A 23,733-nucleotide genomic window follows, 5' to 3' on the forward strand; every position below is an offset into this window, starting at 1 on the left:
TTTCCTTGCCCGAACTCAGGGGAGGACATCAATCTGGTGTCAAGACTCGACAGGTGGGAAGGCATGCAAGCCCTGCTTGCTTCCTCAGCCGGGAAGCTGGTAGCCTGAAGCAAGTTCTCAGCCCTGCTGGCCCACTGCCTGGAAACAAACTTGGTGCTGTTGAGGGGGTGGGGAGCATGGTGGGAGTGAGACATGCCTTTTGGGTTGCGTGGGAGCTGGGTGAGGCCTATAACTGCTGGCTTTCCCCTACTTCCCTGACAACCTGCATGACACAGCAGAGGCAGCCATAATACTGGGAACATAACTCCACTGACATGGGAACCACAACCCCATTCCCCACAGCAGCCACAGCAAGCACCACCCAAGGAGAGTCTGAGTTCAGACACGCCTAACCCTGACCCTAGCTGATGGTCTTTCTCTACTCATCCTGGTAGCTGAAGATAAAGGTCATATTCTCTTGGGAGTTCTATGGCCCTGCCCACCACCTGATCCTCCCCTATACTACCATAGCTAATACTCTCTTGAAAGCGCCACCTCCTGGCAGGAGGCCAACCTGCACAAAACTAGCGCATCAAACAACTACAATTAAAGACCCTCACAGAGTCGACTTCACTCCCCTGCCACATCCACCACAGCAGGTGCCGGTATCCATGGTTGAGAGACCTGAAGACAGTTCACATCACAGGACTCTGTGAAGACACCTCCCAATACCACCCTGGATACTGGTAGCCGTGTGTGGGTGGCTAGATCCAGAAGAGAAATAATCACTACAGTTCGGCTCTCAGAAAGCCACATCCCGAGGAAAAGGGGGAGAGTACTACATAAAAGCAGCACCCTGTGGGACGAAAGAATCTGAACAGCAGCCTTGAGTCCTAAACCTTCCCTCTGACACAGCCTATCCAAATGAGAAAGAATCAGCAAAACAATTCTAGTAATATGACAAAACAAGGTTCTTTAACAACCCCCAAAAATCACACTAGCTCACCAGCACTGGATCCAAACCAAGAAGAAATCCCTGAATTGCCAGAAAAAGAATTCAGGTCTATTATTAAGCTAATCAAGGAGGCACCAGAGAAAGGTGAAGTTCAACTCAAGAAAATCCAAAAAATGATACAAGACCTATCAGATTAACAGCAGATTTCTCAGCAGAGACTCCACAAGCTAGAAGGGATTGGGGCCCTATCTTCAGCCTCCTTAAACAAAACAATTATGAGCCAATAATTTTGTATGCCCTGAAACTAAGACTGATAAATGAAGGAAAAATTCGGTCTTTTTCAGATAAACAAATGCTGACAGAATTCACCACTACCAAGTCAGCACTAACAAGAACTGCTAAAAGGAGCTCTAAATCATGAAACAAATCCTGGAAACACAGCAAAACGGAACCTCTTTAAAACACGAATCTCACAGGACCTATAAAAAATACAATAAATACATTTTTAAGAAACCAAGGTATTCAGGCAACAAATAGCATGACGAATAGGAATAGCACCTCATATCTCAATACTAATGCTGAATGTAAATGGCCTAAATGCTCCACTGAAAAGATACAGAATTGCAGAATAGGTAAGAATTCACCAAGCAACTATCTGCTGCCTTCAAGAGACTCACCTAACACATAAGGACTCAAATAAACTTAAAGGGGTCAAAAAGATATTCCATGCAAATGGATACCAATAGCGAGCAAGGGTAGCTATTCTTATATCAGACAAAACAAACTTTAAAGCAACAGCATTTTAAAAAGACAAGAGGAACACTAAATAATGATGAAAGGCCTTGTCAGCCGGGCGTGGTGGCTCACGCCTGTAATCCCAACACTTTGGGAGGCGAAGGTGGGCAGATCACGAGGTCAGGAGTTTGACACTGGCCTGGTCAAAATGGTGAAACCCCGTCTCTCCTAAAAATACAAAAATTAGCCAGGCGTGGTGGTGGGTGCCTGTAATCCCAGCTACTCAGGAGGCTGAGGCAGGAGAATCGCTTGAACCTGGGAGGTGGAGGTTGCAGTGGGCCAAGATCACACCACTGCACTCCAACCTAGGTGACAGAGCGAGACTCCATCTCAAAATAAAAGCCTTGTCCAGCAGGAAAATATCACAATCCTAAACATATATGCACCTAACACTGGAGCTAGCAGATTTATAAAACAATTATTACTAGACCTAAGAAATGAGACAGACAGCAACACAATAATAGTGAGGGACTTCAATACTCCACTGATAGCACTAGACAGGTCAAGACAGAAAGATAAGAAAGAAACAATGGATTTAAACTATACCGTAGAACAAATGGACTTAACGTATTTACAGAACATTCTACCCAACAACTACAGAATATCCATTCTATTCATCAACGCAGGGAACTTTCTCCAAGATAGACCATATGATAGGCCACAAAACAAGTCTCAATGAACTTAAGAAAACTGAAATTACATCAAGTATTCTCTCAGACGACAGTGAAATAAAATTGGAAATTCAACTCCAGAAGGAACCTTCAAAACCATGCAAATAGATGGAAATTAAATTGCCTGCTCCTGAATGATCACTGGGTCAACAATGAAATCAAGATGGAAATTAAACATTTCTTTGAACTGAATGATAATAGTGACACAATCTAACAAAACCTCTGGAATAGAGCAAAGGCAGTGCTAAGAGGAAAGTTCATAGCCTTAAATGCATACATCAAAACATCTGAAAGAGCACAAACAGGCAATCTAAGGCCTCACCTCAAGGAACTAGAAAAACAAGAACAAACCAAACTCAAACCCAGCAGAAGAAATAACCAAGATCAGAGCAGAACTAAATGAAATCGAAACAAAAAATACGAAAGATAAATTAAACAAAAAGCTGGTTCTCTGAAAAGATAAATAAAATTGATACACCATTAGCAAGATTAACCAAGAAAAGAAGAGAGAAGATCCAAATAAGCTCAATTAGAAATGAAATGGGAAATATTACAACCAACACCACAGAAATAGAAAAGATCATTCAAGGCTACTACGAATACCTTTAAGTGCATAAACTAGAAAACCTAGAGGAGACAGATAAATTCCTGGAAATATACAATCCTCCTAGCTTAAACCAGGAAGAATTAGAAACCCTGAACAAACCAATAACAAGCAGAAAGATTGAAATGGTAATTTAAAAATTACCAATGAAAAAGAAGTCCAGGACCAGATGAATTCACAGCTGAATTCTATCAGACATCCAAAGAATTGGTACCAATCTTACTGACACTATTCTGCAAGATAGAGAAAGAAAGAATCTTCCCTAAATCATTCTATAAAACCAGTATCACCCTAATACCAAAACCAAGAAAGAACATAACAAAAAAAGAAAAGTACAGACCAATATCCCTGATGAACATAGATGCAAACATCCTTAACAAAACACTAGCGAACCAAGTCCCACACCATATCAAAAAATAATCTACCATGATCAAGTGGGTTTCATACCAGGGATGCAGGGATGGTTTAATATATGCAAGTCAATAAATGTGATACACCACATAAACAGAAATAAAAACAAAAATCACATGATCATCTCAATAGATGCAGAAAAAGCATTTGACAAAATCCAGCATCCCTTTATGATTAAAACCCTCAACAAAACTGGCATACAAGGGACATACCTCAATGTAATAAAAGTCATCTATGACAAACCTACAGCCAATGCTGAACAGGGAAAAAGTTGAAAGCATTCCCTCTGAGAATTGTAACAAGATAAGGATGTCCACTCTCACCACTTCTATTCAACATAATACTGGAAGTCCTAGCCAGAGCAATCAGACAAGACAAAGAAATAAAGGGCATGCAAATCGGTAAAGAGGAAGTCTAACTGTCACTGTTTGCTGATGATATAACTGTATACCTAGAAAATCCTAAAGACTCCTCCAAAAAGCTCCTATAACTGATAAAAGAACTTACTAAATTTTCTGGGTGCAAAATTAATGTACACAGATCAATTGTTCTGCTATACACCAACAGCAACCAAGCTGAGAATCAAATCAAGAACTCAATCCCTTTTACAGTAGCTGCAAACAATACAATACAATACAATACAATACAATACAATACAATACAATACAATACAATACAATACAATACCTTAGGAATATACCTAACAAAGGAAGGGGAAGACCTCTACAAGGAACTACAAGACACTGCTGAAAGAAATCATAGATGACACTAACGAATGGAAACATATCCCATGCTCATGGATAGGTAGAACTAATTATTGTGAAAGTCACCATAATGCCAAAAGCAATCTACAAATTCAATGAAATTCCCATAAAAATACCACTGTCATTCCTCACAAAACCAGAACAAGCAATCCTAAAATGTATATGGAACCAAAAAAAAGCTGACATAGCCAAAGCAAGACTAAGCAAAAGGAACAAATCTGGAAATAATATATTACCTGACTTCAAACTATACTATACGGCCATAGTCACCAAAACAGCATGGTACTGGTATAAAAATAGGCACATAGACCAATGGAACAGAACAGAGAACCCAGAAATAAACCCAAATACTTACAGCCAACTGATCTTTGACACAGCAAACAAAAACATAAAGTGGGGAAGGATGTCCTATTCAACAAATGGTGCTGGGATAACTGGCAAGCCACATGTAGGAGAATGAAACTGGATCCTCATCCTTCACCTTATATAAAAATAAAGTTAAGATCGATCAAGGACTTTAAGATCTGAAACATAAAAATTCTAGAAGATAACATTGGAAAAACCCTTTAGACACTGGCTCAGAAAAAGACTTCATGACCAAGAACCCAAAAGCAAATGCAATAAAAATGAAGATAAATAGGTGGGACTTAATTAAACTAAATAGCTTCTGCACAGCAAAAGGAACAGTCAGCAGGGTAAACAGACAACCCACAGAGTGGGAGAAAATCTTCACAATGTATACATCCGTCAAAGGACTATTATTCAGAATCTACAAGGAACTCAAACAAATTAGCAAGAAAAAAAAAAACAAACCATTTCATCAAAAAGTAGGCTAAGGGCATGAATAGACAATTCTCAAAAGAAGATATACAAATGGTCAACAAACATATTTTAAAAATACTCAACATCTCTAATGATCAGGGAAATGCAAATCAAAACCGCAATGTGATACCAACTTACCGCGCAAGAATGGCCATAATCAAAAAATCAAAAAATAACAGATTTTGGCGTGGATGTTGTGCAAAGGAAACACTTCTACACTGCTTGTGGGAATATAAACTAGTACAACCACTATGGAAAACACTGTGGAGATTCCTTAAAGAACTAAAAGTAGAACTACAATTTGATTCAGCAATTCCACTACTGATTACCGAGAGGAAAAGAAGTCACTATACGAAGAAGATACTTACACACACATTTATAGCAGCACAATTTGCAACTGGAAAAATATGTACCTAGCCCAAATGCCCATGAATCAACAAGTGGAAGAAATTGTGAGATATCTGTCTATCTACCTACACATATAATAGATATATATCTATATACGTGTGTGTATATATATATTTGAGATATATATACATAATGAGATATATATATATATAATAGAATACTACTTACCTGTAAAAAAGAATGAATTAATGGCATTCACAGCAACCTGAATGGAAATTTAAAAATGCAATCCAGAGACTAAATCAAGCAGAAGAAAGATTTCTGAACTTGAAAACATGTCTTTTGAAATAACCAGTCAAACACACACTCAACCAAAGAGGAATGAACAAAGCCTACATGATATATGGGACATCATTATACAACCAAATATTCAAATTTTGGGTTTTCCAGGAGGCAAATAAATGGGCAAAGGCATAGCAAACTTATCCCTACCCCCCCAAAAAAAGCTGAAACTTCCTACATCTTTCAAGAGATACATAGACATTCACATAGAGGAAGCTCAAAGATCCCCAGAAAGATTCAGTCCAAAATGGTATTGTCCAAGGCACATTATAGTCAAACTTTTAAAGTCAATGACAAAGAGAAAATTCTAAAAACAGCAAGAGAAAAGCATCAAGTCATATATGAAAGACTTCCATCAGACTAACAGTGGATTTCTCAGCGGAAATCTCACGGGCCAAGAGAGAATGGGATGACATATTCAAATGTAGAAAGAAAAAACAAAACTGTCAGCCAAGAATACTACACTCAACACTCAACACAAAGCTATCCTTTCTAAATGAAGGAAAAACAAGTTATTTCCCAGATAAGCAAAAACTGAGGGAATTTATCATCACTAGACTGGCCCTACAAGAAACACATAAGGAAATACTATATCTGGGTGATATATGCCATCACAAAAAGACATGAAAGCATAAAACACTGGTAAAGCAGACACAAAAATAAGAAAGAGAAAAAATTCTAATTTAAGGAGAAAATACACAAACCACACACACAAAAAAACAAACAGTAAAAGGCGAAGAAATGAAGGATATACAAAACAACCAGAACACAATTAATAAAAAGGCAGAAATAAGTTCTCACCTATAAATAATAATTTTGAATGTAAACAGATTAAATCCCCCCAATTAGTCACCTATAAATAATAATTTTGAATGTAAACAGATTAAGTCCCCCCAATTAAAAAATATAGACTGGTTAAACAGATTAAAAACAAGACCCAACTACATGATGTCTACAAGAAACCCACCTCACCTGTAAAGGCACATATAGACTGAAAGTGAAGGGATAAAAAAAGATATTCCATGCAAATGAAAACCAAAAGCAAGCAGAAGTAGCTATACTTGTATCAGATGAAACAGACATTAAGCCAAAAACTGTAAAAAGAGACCAAAAAAGGTCATCATACTGTGGTCCCTCAGTATACATGGAGGATTGGTTCCAGGACCCCAGTCTAAACCAAAATATATACATACTCAGTACCACAGTTGGTCCTGTGAAACCCACAGATACAAAAAGTAGGCTGTCTATATACTCAGTTTTGCATCCCACAAATAATGTATTTTTGTTGTTGTTCACGTGTGGTTGAAAAAATCATGCAGTTCACACCTGTGATGTGCCAGGTCAACTGTATAATGATAAAGGGAGAGAGAATATCATGATTCTAGATATATATGCACCCAACACTGGAGCATTTTTATACAAAGCAAGTATTATTAAACCTAAAGAGACAGACTCCAACACAATAATAGTTGGGGATTTCAACATCCTACTCTTAGCACTGAACAGATCATCTAGACAGAAAATCCAAGAAACATTGGATTTAAAATGTACTTTAGACCAAATGGACCTAACAGGCATTTACAGAACATTTTATCCAACAGCTACAGAATACACATTATTCTCATCAGCACATGAATAGACCATATGTTAGGCCACAAAACAAGTCTCAACAAATGGAATAAAACTAGAAATCAATAACAAGAGAAACTCTGGAAACTGTACAAACACATGGAAATTTAAAAACATGTTCCCGAACAACCACTGGGTCAATGAAGAAATTAAGAAGGAAATAAAAAAAATTCTTGAAACAAATAAAAACAGAAACACAACATACCAAAGCCCATGGGATACAACAAAAGAAGTGATAACAGATAAGTCTGTAGCAATAAACACCTACATCAGAAAAGCTGAAAGAGTCCAAACTAAAGATGAGCCTCAAGGAACTAGAAAAGCAAGAACAAACCAAACCCAAATTTAATAGAGTAAGAAAGGTCATAGCAAAACTAAACAAAATAGAGACCAAAAAGTAATAATCATACAAAGGATTAATGAAATAAGAAGTTTGTTGGAAAGGTAAACAAAACTGATAAACTGTTAACTACACTAACCAAGAAACAAGGAGAGAAGACCCAAGTAAATAAAATTGGAAACAAAAAAGAAGACATTATAGCCGACACCGCAGGAATACAGAAATCATCAGAGATTATTACAAACAAATTGGAAAACCTAGAGGAAATGGATATAATCTACCAAGATGGAACCAAAAGAAAATTTAAAAACTGAACAGACCATAAGTAACAAGATAGAGTCAGTAATAAAAAGTATCCCTATAAAGAAAACCTCAGGATTGGATGACTTTACTGCTGAACTCTTCCAAACTTAAGTAGAACTAACAGCAATTCTTCTCAAACTATTCCAAAAAAATTGAAGAGTATTGAATTGTCCCTAACTCATTCTGAGTCCAGAATTACCCTGATACCAAACCAGACAAGGACACCACAACAAAAAAAAGAAAACTACAGGCCAATATCCCCAATGAACATAGATGCAAAAATCTTAAACACAATACAAGCAAACTGAATCCAACAACACATCAAAAAGATAACACATCATGATCAAGTGGGATTTATCCTTGGGATGCAAGGAAGGTTCAACATAAGCAAATCAATTAATGTGATATATCACATCAATAGAATCAAAGACAAAAACCTTATGATCATCTCAATAGATGCAGAAAAATTCTGTATCTATTCAACATCCCTTCATGATATAAACTCTCAGCAAGGCAGGTATAGAAGGAATATACAAACTTCAACATAATAAGGGCCATATGCAGCAAACTCACAGATAAATTTATACTGAATGGAGAAAAGCTGAAAGCCTTTTCTCTAAGAACTGGAACAAGACAAAAATGCCTACTTTCACCATTCTCATTCAAAATAGTAGTAGAAGCCTTAGCCAGAGCAATCAAGCAAGACAAAGAAATAAAAGGCACTCAGTATGGAAAAAGGAAAGTCAAATTGTCCCTTTGCAGATGACATAATCTTTTATCTAGAAAGAACTAAAACTCACCAAAATATCTTAGAACTGATAAGTTCAGTAAAGTTACAGGTTACAAAAATCAACATACAAAAATCAGTACTGTTTCTATATACCAATAACAAACTGGCTGAAAAAGAAATCAAGAAGGCAATCCCATTTACAATGCCTACCAAAAAAAAAAAAAAAAAAAAAAAATCTAAGAATTAATTTAACCAATGAGGTAAAAAACCTCTACAAGAAAAACTACTGATGAAAAAAGTTGAAGAGGATACGAACAAATGGAAAGACATCCCATGCTCATGAACTGGAAAAATGAATATTGTTGAAATGACCATACTACCCAAAGCAGTCTACAGATTCAAAGCAAACTCTATCAAAATACAAGTGACATTCTACATAGAAACAGAGAAAACAATCCTAAAATTTGTATGAATCCACAAAAGACTCCAAATAGCCAAAGCAATACTGAGCAAAAAGAGCAAAGCTGGAAGCATCACACTACCTGACTTCAAAATATATTACATCAAACTATAGTAGTCAAAACAGCATGGTATTGGTATAAAAACAGACACATAGACTAACGGAACAGAATAGTGAAACCAGAAATAAATCCACATATTTTTCAACAAAGGCACCAAGAACATAATTTGGGGAAAGGATACCCTCTTCAATAAATGGTGCTGGGAAAATTGGATAGCTATATGCAGAAGAATGAAATCAGACTCCTATCTCCTACCACATAAGAAATCAACTCGGCCGGGCGTAGTGGCTCATGCCTGTAATCCCAGCACTTTGGGAGGTCAAGGTGGGCAGAGCACGAGGTCTGGAGTTCGAGACTAGCCTGGCCAACATGCTGAAACCCTGTCTCTACTAAAAATATAAAAAAATTAGCTGCGTGTGGTGGCACACACCTGTAATCCCAGCTACTCAGGAGGCTTGAACCCCAGGGCAGAGGTTGCAATGAGCCGAGATGGTACCATTGCACTCCAGTCTGGGTGACAGAGCAAGATTCTGTCTCAAAAAAAAAAGAGAAAAAAAAAAATCAACTCAAAACCAATTAAAGACTTAAATTTAAGACCCCGAACTATAAAAATACTAGAAGAAAGCACAGGGGAAGCACTTGATGACACTGGTATAGGCAAAGATTTTATGGCTAAGACCTCTAAAGCACAGGCAACAAAAACAAAAATAGACAAATGAGATTAAACTTAAAAGCTTCTATACAACAAAGGAAACAATCAATAGAGCAAAAAGACAACCTGTAGATGGGAGAAAATATCTACAAACTATTCATCTGACAGGAGGCTAACATCTAGAATATACAAGGAACTCAAAACAACTCAACAACAACAACAAAAAACAATTTCATTAAAATACGAGCATTAACAGACATCTCTCAAAAGAAGTCATATAAATGACCACCTAGTACATGAAAAAATTCTCAACATCACTAATCATCAGAGAAATGCAAGTCAAAACTACAATGAGATATCATCTTACCCCAATTAGAATGACTACTATCAAAAAGACAAAAAATAACAAATGCTGGTGAGAATGCAGAGAAAAGTGAACTCTTATACACTGTTGGTGAGAATATAAACGAATAGGGTCATTATAGAAAACAGTATAGAGATTTATCAAAAAACTAAAAATACAGCTACCATAAGATCCTGTAATCTCACTACTGGGTATTTATCCAAAGCAAAGGAAATCAGTATATCAAAGAGATATCTACATTTCCATATTTATTGCAACACTCTTCACAATATACAAGATATGGAATCAACCTAAGAGACCATCAATGGATGAACGGATAAAGAAAATGTGGTAAATATACATTAATAGAGTAGTATTCAGCCATCAAAAAAGAATGAAAGCCTGTCATTTGCAGCAGCATGGATGGAACTGGAGGTCATTATGTTAAATGAAATCAGTCAGATACAGGAAGACAAATACAGCCAGTTATCACTCATATATGGGAGCTAAAATGTTGATCTCATGGTAGTAGAGAGTAGAATGATAGTTACCAGAAGCTGAGAAGGTTGGGGAATACGGGTGAGGATGGCAGTGGGATGAAGAGACATTGGTTAATGGGTACAAACATAGAGGTGGATGGAAAAAATAGGTTCTAATGTTCAACAGCACAGTAGCATGACTATAGTTGACAATAATATACTATATATTTCAAAATAGCTAGAAGAGACTATTTGAATGTTCCCAACACAAAGATAAATGTTCAGGGTGATGTACAGCCTAAATCCCCTGATTTGAGCACTACGTATTACATACATTTATCAAAATATCACATGTACTCCATAAATGCAAGTATTATGTATCAATTTTTAAAATTTAAAAGAAAAGAAATATGAAACAAATCCAAAGAAAAACCAAGGAATGGCTGGTCTCTCCAGAAATACTGGTTTCAACCATCACTTACTGTGGTGTATTTCAAACAAAAGTCATTACACTCCATCTACCAGCCATAAATCAAATATGAATGCCTATAACTTGACAAGTATGATTCAAAGAACAATGTGAACTTCAATAGTCCCTTCAGTCCTTTTAAAGGTAGCTGGATCAAGAGAGCTTGGATTAAGACAATATTAGATTAGATACCTACCATTGCTCACCATCCGCCTGGCTACTTCCCACAAAACAAGTCCAAAGGCCCAAATATCGACCCTCTTGTAAGAATCGAAACAATCCACCTGGATGGTTTCATCTAGAACTTCGGGGGCCATGTAGCGCTTAGTACCCACACGGGGATTGTTCCCCACATCAAGCTGATTGGTGCTCTGGGAATGCATGACTGCCAGGCCTGAAAGGAAGAAGATAACAATGTAATCAAACCACTTCCTTTCTCATAAGGGGCTGCTGAAGGATTTTAAACCAAACCCAATCAAAAGTGCCCTCTTGTGGATTCAGGGTCACTGTTGCATTACACTCAGAATAATCCCTAGAATGCCCTTTGTGATTATTTCTGGGGTGAGAGTAGAAAAGGGACTAAATGTCAGAAACATTCTGAGGCTATTAGGTTAATATATGAACCTCAAAGAGACACAGTTTTGGGTAAATGGTAGACCAATGCACTAAACCAACGTGGCCAGTGTTTGAAGTCCACAGGAAAACAGGTTCACATGTTAAATGTGAGCCTCTAAGTGGCTTAACAAGAAGCAAATTAAGCTCTCAAGCTCCACCACTGCTCTTACTAGTCTCCAAACACAAATTTCCAACAGTGTGAGATGAAGCATTTAAAGTAATTTATTACTACATAAAGGGCAGATTGCTATAAGCACTGCTTTATTCCTAAAGGAAGAGCTGCTTATCTGAGCAATAATGCTGACCAAACCCACAAGCCTTTCTCTAGAATCATGGAAACAGACAGCATTTAACTGGACCTCAGTTGAAAGCACAACTCTGGTTAAATGAAAGGTTAAATGGCTTTCAAATGCTTTCTTAAACCATGACTCATTCCAGAATTCCTCAGTCAATTAGGGAGACAGGCTTTCTTCACTGGCCAGTGGGGAGACAGATACATGCATGCTGTATTTGTGGATGACTTTATGTTATTGATGCATACGCAGACTGACTGAAAATGATTCCTATAACATTTGTTGTAATGAAAAGTGCCAAACTGGAGCAAGCAGTCCCTGTAAACCACTGCAATGCAAATATCCCTTGGTGATCTCTCAAGCCGACTACAGAGAATGCTTCACCTTCCACTCCACGGCTTTGAATGTGCGGGATGACAATTTCATATAACATCAGGGAGCTAGCACACCTTATCTCATCCTTAATAATTAGCAAAGACACTGGCAATTGCATTAGACTAAAATAGACAGTGTTCCTCTTTCACCTATTTTTATAATCAACCCCAAGATTCTGTGGACACTGTGAACATTTCCCAAATCCTATGCAATAGTCCCCGCCTTATCCTTCAGTTACCCACAGTCAACTACAGTCCAAAAATAGGTGAGTACAGTACGATTAAGATGTTGGGAGAGACCATATTCACATAAATTTTATTATGGCATACTGCTATCATTGTTCCATTTTATTATGTTATTGTTGTTCATCTTTTACTGTACCTAATTTATAAATTAAACTATAGTAGGTATGTAACAGGAAAAAACATAGTATATATAGAATCTGGTACTATCCTGGGTTTCAGGAATCCACTGGGAGTATTGGAAGGTATTTCCCATGGAAAAGAGGGGACTACTGTATGCCCCTCCACCATTTCCAGAACCAAACAGTCAAAATATCAGAATATTTAAAAGGTGCAGGTTAAATAGAACATGGAGATATTCAGAAGATGGGAGAAGCTTCAAAGACCTTGTAGACATATTTTAAAGCCACCACAGCTAGGATCTCCAGGTGAGGCATAATTCCCCGTTCTTTGAGTGTATGTTGGACTATTGAATAGAATCTGGCAGAAGTGACAGTGCGTATCTTCACAATTAGAATATAAAAGACATTATAAAATTATAAAAGGCTTCCTGTTTGTCCCTCTCAGCTTACCATGCACCATGTTATGAAGACACTCAAGCAGCCCTGTGGAAAGGTCCCCCTGCAAGGAACTGAGACCTGCTGCCAACCATGGCTGTAAGTGTGTCGTCATGGAGTTGGAACCTCCAGCTCCGGTTGAGCATTCAGATAACTGCAACCTCCCTAAGACCCTGAGCCAGAACCACATTGCTAAGTCATTCCAAGATTCCTGACCCTGAAGGGACTGTGTGAGATAACAAATCTGTGTTGTTTTAAGCTGCTAAATTTTACAAGTAATTTCTTCTTACTAATAAGTGATTTTTACACTAAAGATGACAAAACAACCAGATGCAATTTGTAAACTTTGGCTGAGTTCTTCTTTGAAAAAACTGAAAATATCTGAAAATGAATATAAAATGATACTAGAGAGTTATCAATAATTTGTAGATATGATAAACTGATTATGAAGAAGATGCATTTTTAAGTATTTTGCAAGTCTGGGATAGCATAAAAATAGGGATGATTTTGAAGTATTGAGGGGTAAAGTGTTGTGATGCCTGTAACACTTTATTTTCAAATGGACTGGCAAAAATATACACACAGCCACAGATTGATAAAGCAAACATGGCAAAGTTTTAACAATTTTTGAATCTAGGTGTTTGGGATTTAAGTGATCATTATAACATTTGAATTTTTTAATAATAAAAAGTTAGAAAAATAGGCGAGGCCCAGTGGCTCACATCTGTAATCTCAACATTTTGGGAGGCCAAGATGGGATTGTCACTTGAGCTTAGGTGTTCAAGATCAGCCCGAGCAACATAGTGAGACCTCATTTCTACTAAGAACGAAAAGTACTTAGCGAGGTGTTGTGGTGCACATCTGGAGTCCCAGCTATTTTGGAATGCTGAGGCAGGAAGATCGCTTAAACCCAGTAGATCGAGGCTGCAGTGACCTATGATCAGCCTGGGCAACAGAATAAGATCCTCTCTCAACCAATTAATCAATAGAATACTGACTTTTTTGCAGGATTAATCATAGAACACTATTTCTAATATGCGATCCTTAATTGCTAGGTATACACTGAAAAGTTATATACAAATCATGGTCTTATAAAAGTTGTTTCCTATACCGCATTGTTTACCATATCCTGAATAATAACTCCTTAACAGATTTGTATACAAACCCATATATCTAACTGGAAGGACAAGCCAAAAGAAATGTAGTTGAAGAATTAATTAGCTGGACTTACTGCAAAGTTCCCCTCAACTCCTTCCCTACCAAGTCCCATAAACCAAAACCAAGAGCCACCTCGATTTGTCCACCCTCCACAGACCACTGGATTATAACAGAAGCTCCGACTTGAATCCTTATTATTTACCAGACATTTATAATATTTCTGGGCCTTACCAGAGTCCTGTGACGTGAGCTTATTTTTTAGTTATATGAGTAATATACAATCACATTTTTTTTTCTTTTTTTTTTTTTTTTAGATGTAGTCTAGCTCTGTCGCCCATGCTGGAGTGCAATGGCACGACTTCAGCTCACTGCAACCTCTGTCTCCTGGGTTCAAGTAATTCTCCTGCCTCAGTCTCCCCAGTAGCTGGGATTCCAGGCACGCGCCACCACGCTCGACTACTTTTTTTTTCTTTTTTTTGTATTTTTAGTAGAGACGGGGTTTCACTATGTTCGCCAGGCTCATCTTGAACTCCTAACCTTTCAAGTGAAGTACAGGGCACAGTGTCAAACCCTGGAGTTCCTCTTGGCTAACTCCCAACCCCACCCGCCTTCGCCCTCACTGTCCCTGTCTCCCTGAGTGAAAGCAGTGTCAGTACTCGGGCCAGGTAAATAGATAAATAGACTTGCACAAATATACAGGGTTAGTAATTAAGAAAGCCAGAATTTAAACCCAAATCACCCTGGCTCTAAGAGCCATGGAATAAGCCATAAAAGTCCTCTACACCACAACTAAAAATGCCTGCAAAAAACTTTAGGACCATGCTCTTTCAATGCTTATCCTAAAATCTTTCTTCTCCTGCTTGGGAAACATTGTAATTTCTCAATGTAAAAGCAAAGACTTTAAAAGGATTCAAAGGAAGTAAATTTTCCTAACATGTCAAATCCCTTATGTTTAAAAACAAACAAAAATAAACGTTGTTATTTACATAATTAAAGCTATTTTTGTCTAAACCTTTATCAGTCTAACAATAATTGCAATAATATGAATATCATATAAACCATGTTTAATCAAGTAAAGGGCCCTGAATAGTTCACTGAATTGAATATAGTTATTACAATTCAGTTCTCATTAGTACAATTATTCAGTCAATATTCCAGGAATCCAGGAAGAACATGGTTTTATATAAAATGCCACTATACATGAAAATACTCTTATTTATAACGCAATTAAAACTACATTGAGTACTACTCTAACAACATAAGAATGAGCTATCCTAACAGGGAAAAGAGTGAATCCATTGGGGATTATTTTCCTATTTCTTAACTTGATTCTTTTGCCTGGGTTACAGAATGATTTTAGAGACCACTTTTAAGACAAACTAATTCTACAGAGTATTTATTGTGCACCTACTTTATGTGAAGGTTTGTGAAATCAGAATTCAAAAGTACTGGTTACTTCTGAGGTGGGGTGTGGCCGGGACTGACTAAATGAGAGTGAGGTAACTGTCACGAGTAATGGGAAACTCTGTATCTCAACAGGGATTTGGGTTTTACAACATTTGTCAAAACTCTCAGACAGTATTTAAAATTTGTGTATCTCACAGTATATAAATTTTACCTGAAAAAAGAAAAAGCAAATAATGCATTCTTGTCAACGATCTACTAGTGTACACACTGAAATCATCAGAAGAAAGAATTCCTTTGTCTGCAATTTACTTTGAATTCTATCAAAGGTTGAGTTGGACTGATGGATGGGGAGATGAATAGATTAATAAATACGTAATAATGCTTAAGGATAGTAAAATGTTAATGTGAGAATCTATGTGGTGGGTATAAAGGTGTTCATTGTAAATGTTCAACTTTTCTGCATGTTTGATATTTTGCATAACATGTTGTGGGGGAGAGATGCAACTCAGCTAAACATGGAAACAAAAGTAAAACTGGTAATGAAAAAAATATTTTTAGAAATTTACCCAAATCTGCTATGCAACACTGTCCATTCTTCTTAACCAGAATATTTTTGCTCTTTAAATCTCGATGGGCAATGGCTGGTTTCCCTTGGGTACCAAATATCTCTATGTGCAAATGTGCAAGACCACTAGCTATGGACAGCACTATTCGAAGGCAGCTAACTGTATCCAGAGTAGTAAGCTGAAGATAGTCGTACAACGATCCCATTTCGTGATAATGTGTAATTAACCACAGCTGGGTACTGGAGTGTCTTGATGTCATATCTGAAGCAATGAAACCTGAAGAGACCAAGAACAAAATTAATACACATGAGAATTCCACATTATAACTTTAAGTATTTAGAAACAGCAACCTACACAGTAAATGTCATCTGTAACAAAAAGTAATTAAACTGACCAATTGCCCTAAGAGGGGGTTTACAGAAGCATCAACAGAGAAAAATAATAGCATTTATTCCTTAAAAGGGCACTGCTAATAGGAAAATTTCATATTCATTTCATTATAAGCAATATTTTAAAGAGTATTTTACGTTCCTTCAGATTCAGATAGCAATAATATCTTTGTGCTCACCCATAGTGCCAAGCCCTTCAGCATGTTGATATTTTAGGAACAGGCCATTCATCAACCATCCTAAAAGAACACCAAACCTAAAACCTGAGTACGGTATTCTAGTCCTGACTCTGCCTGTGATTTACTTGTGTAATACTGGGCAACTCAATTAGGCTCCCTAGACTATGTCTGCTCAGATGTAAAATAAAGGGGGTGAGTTTACATTAAACGATTGACTGATTCACAAAATAAAAAAGGAAACCAACCAAATATAATGAGCATTTATGATGCTCTCTGTCAGTCACACACAGAAAAACCAAGATGATAGTGTTTGTTGGCCGAAGACAGGTGTAAAAACGAAAACATTACAATAAAATGTGAAAAGTACTCTAATATATATCTTCAAAAGGCAACGTGAGCCCAGAGCAGGAAATTATAGTAATTCAGACTAGATGTTACAATAGGCTTCCATTAGGAAGTAGCAACTCAACTGGTCTTGAAGTAAAGTGAGAGACTGACAAATGTGGATGAAGAGGTTGGAGGAGATTTTTCTTTTTCTTTTGAGACGAAGTTTCACTCTTGTTGCCCAGGCTGGAGTGCAATGGCGTGATCTTGGCTCACTGCAACCTCCACCTCCTGGGTTCAAGCGATCCTCCTGCCTCAGCCTTCTGAGTAGCTGGGATTACAGAGGCCCGCCACCACACCTGGCTAATTTTTTATATTTTAAGTAGAGATGAGGTTTCCCCATTTTGGCCAGGCTGGTCTCAAACTCTTGACCTTCAGGTGATCCACCTGCCTTGGCCTCTCAAAGTGCTGGGATTACAGGCGTGAGCCATCGCTATCAGCCCAGACAAGATTTTTCTAGACATCTAGAGGGAACTTTTGAGCATGCAGAAGACTGTCTGGAAGTTAGGGGCACTTTCTAACTTATGAAATAAATTGTGACGTGTGCTTGCCTTTTCTGCTACAGAGGTGCCTTTCTAGGATTATTCTCACATATATGAACCACGCTGGTAGACAGTGAAGTTTGGGACTTAAAAAGAAGTGAGAAAAAAAAAATTTTAAGACGGATATGGCTTGAGGAAGAATTAAATGACTTATGAAAATGTAAGAGAAAATACATTAAAATGCTTTATACTTGCATAGTACTTTATATAAAATTTATGTCACTTTCACATATATTTTCTCATGAGATTTTTCTCAACAAGCTGGTAAGAAAGACATCATTATGCTCATTTTACAGATAATAAAGTTGCTGCTGGGAGATGCCAAGGATCACATAGCTATTTAAGTTGCTATCAACTCTGAATTTGGTGCTAGCTGTCCTGATACCTTGTATAGGAAGGTTCTGTGAGCCAAGAAAGGTCCCCTATTTGATCATCATCATCTTCATCATCAGCAACCACAACAGAAGCAGTTAATAATTATTGAGTACTATGTGCCTGGAATTTTATATGCAATCCTCCAAAAACCACACGAAGTAAGTAGATCACATCATTGATATTAGATTCCTATAGGTCTGATTCTAGAACCCAGACTCTTACTGACTACGCCATACTGTCCCCAAACAAATGATTTCTACTCAGAGAAAAAATAATTTCACATTTTCGCCTGAGGGACATATGCAAAGCAAACTGAATAATATTTTAGCACCTTCACCCTCTACTTCTTTCTCTCTCTTCCTCTAAGCCTATTCCCATGGCCAGCCCTGAGTCTCCCACTCCTTGCCTACTCCCCAATCTGCTTTTTCCCCTTGAAGCTGCTTCTCTTGGAGCCCTTAGCTGGCCAAAATATGCATCAAAATGTGTTCTTGGACATTAGTTATTCTTAATAAAGAAAATGTTTCTGCTTTAACAGTTTATGAACCAAATAATACTAATCTTTAATGATTTTCTTAAAAAATACCCCCAACTCTAACAGCACCACTCAAAAGAAATTAAATTACTGTTATATATCTGTGTAGCCTCTACTGATTTCCTCCCCCAAGAAAAAGGAGCTTCTGATTAAATAAATAAATAATAAACAAATACATCTGTATTATCTCACCTTCAGTAAGCCCCTTAGGTCTTAGGGAAGAATTTTATCTGTCCCATTAATTATGCTCTAGACCATCAGGAAAAAAATACTTTTAAATAATCAGGTTTTTTTTTTAACTGTTTATCTCTTAAGCGTGAATTATATAACTTCGTTTGCTTCATGAGTCTAGATTACTTTTATGGAATGTTTGTGTTTTGAGTACAAAACTGTGGTTAAGAGTTAGGCTGCCTGGTGTAATTCCCACCTCTACTATTTCACCTCTCTCTATATACTGGTTACCTCAACATTTAAAACTGGGAAAATGAGAGTATCTATTCTCTTATGGTCATGGTGAAGATTCATAACAAAATGCACATAATGCACCCGTGGTTACCGCGTAGTAATGATCCATTACATGTTTGTTGTCACGACTGTTGCTATTCTTGTTACACAGACATTTAACGGCAACACAAGGCAGTGTGTGGTAAGAGTTAGAACAGAGGTACAAAGTGAGGGAATGCAGAAAAGCACAATTAATTCCACAGGGCAAAACTAAAGGGGGCCAAGAGGTTTTGACGGAGGAAGGAATGGTTGGAGGATGTGAAAGGGATAGTGAGTGATCAAGAGCGACCTGAGGAAGGACAATGAGACCTAAATGTTTGCGGCGAGCTCAAAGAATGGTCAGTATTCGTAGTAACAGAATGGGGTATACTTGTAAAGGATGGTTAAGTGATTCCTTGGAGCCCCAAACCAGGGAGTCTTGAATACCAGTCACAAGTGTTGCAGGAAATGTGGGAACCACCAAAGACACTGAACAGAATTATCTCTGCTCCCCAATGGATGACAACTCCAAGTGGAGAGATGAATTGGAAAGGGAAAGCTGACAGCTGAGGTGAGGAGGATTAAGTGATGACTAGGACCCGATGGGTAAGCAAAAGTGAGAAATCAACTACAGAAACTGAAACAATTTTGAGATGGAACATCACCACCACACCACGGAAGCAAAGCTTTGAAGCTTTGGACAACTGTCAAATCATTATTTGCAGACAACTTGACTCATTTAAATACTAAATTGGCAGTGCTAAAATAGAAATAAATTTTGGCAATGGCCTTCCTATGAGCCAGACCTAATCCAATAGCCATAAGGTGGCCAACACTATTCTATACAGAGTTAAATTCTATATAAACTTTATATCCACTATTGAAGAAGCACTCCAGGCAGCATTCACCATACATGTATCAGTATAAACACATTTGGAGAAACTTTTCAAAAATATAGAAGTCAATGGGCCTAAGGAGTGTGCTCACCCTTTATACTGCCATAGCAGTATTTCAACGGGCACTTTACATATTTCACAAATGTTGCTAAGCTTTAGTTTCTAAATTAAAATGTATCCTGAATCCCTCTGCAAATCTGGGTTTTAAAAATGATGCCTAGTTTGAGGGAATGTGCATTTAATTACGATATCCCTGGGAGCTGTGAATCTCTAGGAAATAGTCCAAAGATCTTTCTTAGTTTGATTCAAGTAATAAATATTCAAAAAGGGTGGGGTAAGTAGAACAACCAATGAGCCTTGAAGTGAACAATATGGGGCAAATTTTTGTTATTTAAATAACAATCTGCAGATGTAGGAATAAGAATTAGCACTAGTGGATTTCCTTTTCATCATCCAGAGAGTCTTAAACTTATTTGCAGATTTAAATAAGAAATTGGTGTTTGAGAAAATTAAATAGCATATAAATGCTAAGGATCCCTATATTGCTTTTTAGGAGACACTCTCAAATTCACATTCACCAAAACGGAGAGAGCAAAGGCGGACAATTATTTCTCCCTAGATACAATTAACGAGGGGGTTATCCTTGTACTTACCTAAGATATTTTCATGCCTCAGCATCACAGTGTTGTACAATTCCGTTTCCCTGAACCATGACTTCTCATCTCGGGAGGAGAATATCTTCACGGCAACATTCTCCCCTTGCCAGCTGCCCCTCCACACCTCACCATACCTGCCTTTCCCTATGGAAAACAAAACATAGGTGACACAGAACAGTAGGCATTTTGGAGGTGGCCAGCCCATCATTAAGAATAAGCCAATTAATTTAGTGCCTGCAACTCTTAATCCCTCCCATTGCTTACTGGAGAAACTCAGCTTGGGAATATAAATATCACAACCTTTACTTTTTAGTTTTTTTTTTTTTTTTTTTGGCCTATAAAGACATACAAAAATAAGGTGGAAGCTGCCCCTCTCATCTACCATATTGTGATAACAAACTGCCTTCTGTATCTGCATTGTATAATTAGCTGCTAATTACTCAGTTTACATTTAAACTCCTCTGTTGAAAGGTATAAAATGCATATGACTTTTAAAACACTTGAAAGTAAAACTTATGAAATGGTACAGACTATTAAATTTCAATTGTGTTCTGAAAGCCAAAAAAGTACACATCAGTAAACTGAATTCCTTCCTTGGTTCCTTCCCTTCACACAGGATCAACATAGGCACTGTCCAAATTGGTGAATTTAGATATGCATTTTTTCCACAAAGGAGAACAATTAAGTTTAAAATGTGTGTTCAAAGGATTAAAAAACAAAAACAAACCAAAACACAATGCTGTGTAGGAGATCGACAAGCAGCCACTGCCATCCATAAAGATTTCTTGGCGGAAGATGTATTTCAAAAAAGAGGATTTGCAAAGTCTTAAATACATAATCCCAGAACAGTTCTGACTTCTTCTGATACTGGTCATGGGTATTTGTTTGTCAGACAGCTCCTGTGATGCTACAAATGGGCTACACTGAAAAGGCTACTTGGAGAATACATTTTGGAAAACGTGGCAACTCTACTTATGATCTAATCTGTTTGGTGCACAGCCCCCTCTTGCAGCAGCAACACACTTGTCAGCTTGTCAGCTACATGCTCCCTCTTCCATTCTTCTCTTTAATTATAGGTAGGGGTGATCAGGGAGGTTGGAGGAGGAGGTAATTACCACAAGACTATGAGGATCAACAAGGGGTATAATCAGCCTAGATAACAAGGCAAGAGATATAACTTGGAGGGCAGTGGGGCTTTCTACCCAGGCAAGTGGCTGCTGGAATCACACAGCTTCTAATAAGCAGCTGCAGCACCACCTGCATATACAGGAATACAGTTATTTGCCAGAACACTAAGCCACTGAAAACCCAAACATGGAGAGAGAAGCAGGTCTGTCCAGGAGACACACCTGAATCATAATCACAACCACTAAATCTAGATTACCTGACAAGAAAATAATGTCCCTATTAAATACCAACAACTAACCCAAAAGGATGTTGAATGTGGCTAACAAGTGCTCACTGTGGAACACTGTTGGGTCACACAAATATAATTTAGTACAGGATTCCTTTTAATAAAGTCATAGCAATTTGCCCAGCATTTACAGCTCAAGATGAGGGCTAGTGCTAAGATACTACCAATACTGGCTGCCAGAAAATGATATGCTAACCTTTTCCTGTCTTTGGTTCTATTTTGTATCCTTATTTTCCCTTTGTCCTCATTCTGACATTAGGGATGACAGCAAAATATCCCAGGGAATTGTGGACATAAAATTACCTCACATCCTTTTTTTGGTTGATGTTTTCAAGAAAACAGGAGATGAATGTCGAGGTAGGTAAATTAAAACAGAAATATTTTTCAATGGTTTTCAAATGCTTTTAAGTTGTTAAATGCTTTTTGCAAACTCATCATTATGCAGAAGCCCCTAAAACAAAAGCAGAGCTGCCCCAAAACCCTGGCCATGGAGCCCCACAAAAAGGCTCCCTTAAGGCACCTGAAAGTTGTAGTTTCACTGATCATCATCCAGAAATGACTCCCCTACCCCAACTTCCCATGTTTTTGAACCAAAAATAATACACCATCCATGCAGTTCATCACGTATATTTTTACTAAAAGCTGTACCGCATGAACACACTAACTACAAGCTAATGAAGGCACTGCTTTTATTAAAGTCTTTAGTCCTAACCCAAGAGAACGCAACAATGATATTTATACTGTTTAAAAAAAAATGCTGAGGAGTATCTATAGAACCAGAAACTACATATTTTAAAGGTGCATTACTCTTTTGCCATTTGGACTCTGGAGCCAATCTCTGAAGACTAATCTTGCGATAGCTTGCATGGAATAGTAGACAGGGGAGATGAGGCAGGGAAATGTACCCCCTCAATGTCTTCCCACCACTATCCAGATAATTTTGTTCATAATCAAGTAAGATACTAGTTGTACAAGAGGACAACTCTGGTTGAAATTAATGAGCTCATTTGGGGCTTTTCCATCTTTATTTTCTCTGCTCACAATCTGCCATGGAGGAGAAGCAAGAAGTGGGAAACAGTGACAATAGCTATAGACCTAGAGAAAGGACGAATAAGCTCCTCTGGTTACTCCTGTGCCTTAGGGTGGTAGCCACTGCTCTTCCTACCTCTGCCTTTCTCCCTTTCTACTACTCAGATTGGGGGTGTCCCTCTTTCCAAGAAAACAAGAAGAAAATCTGGAGAACAGCAGCCAAGTGATGGGGGCAGCTTAGAGGTCACCTCCCAAAAGCAAAAGATGCAATGGCAGGAACTGCCAAATCCAGCCCTCGGAAACCATGAGCACTAGGAAGAGGGTGTGGAGACGTTGCCAACCCATGATTGCTACGGCAGCCATCCCTGCAAGCTGTCTAAAAGAGAAAGTTAGGGAAATGATTATGGAACTTGCAAATACCTGCCACATAAAAGCAAAGCTAACAAAAATCAGGAAACTGGTACTTTGTACCATCTTCCTAGAG

The 23,733-nt window shown here is 37.7% G+C and overlaps 1 protein-coding gene across 7 annotated transcripts in view; it reads right to left on the minus strand.

The window, feature by feature from the left end:
- Positions 1-23,733, minus strand: part of LOC105493210 (activin A receptor type 1) — a 141,732-nt gene that overhangs the window by 15,294 nt on the left and 102,705 nt on the right. For all 7 annotated transcript variants that reach the window (XM_011760731.3, XM_011760733.3, XM_011760729.3 and 4 more), the window contains 3 exons: positions 20,804-20,950; positions 16,371-16,646; positions 11,354-11,551 (listed from right to left, as the gene is read on the minus strand). In XM_011760731.3, coding sequence (XP_011759033.1) covers positions 11,354-11,551; positions 16,371-16,646; positions 20,804-20,950 — 621 coding nt within the window. The remainder of the gene's footprint in view (positions 1-11,353; positions 11,552-16,370; positions 16,647-20,803; positions 20,951-23,733) is intronic.

Source organism: Macaca nemestrina, chromosome 11 (genome assembly GCF_043159975.1).
Source record: "Macaca nemestrina isolate mMacNem1 chromosome 11, mMacNem.hap1, whole genome shotgun sequence".
Classification (NCBI taxonomy): domain Eukaryota; kingdom Metazoa; phylum Chordata; class Mammalia; order Primates; family Cercopithecidae; genus Macaca; species Macaca nemestrina.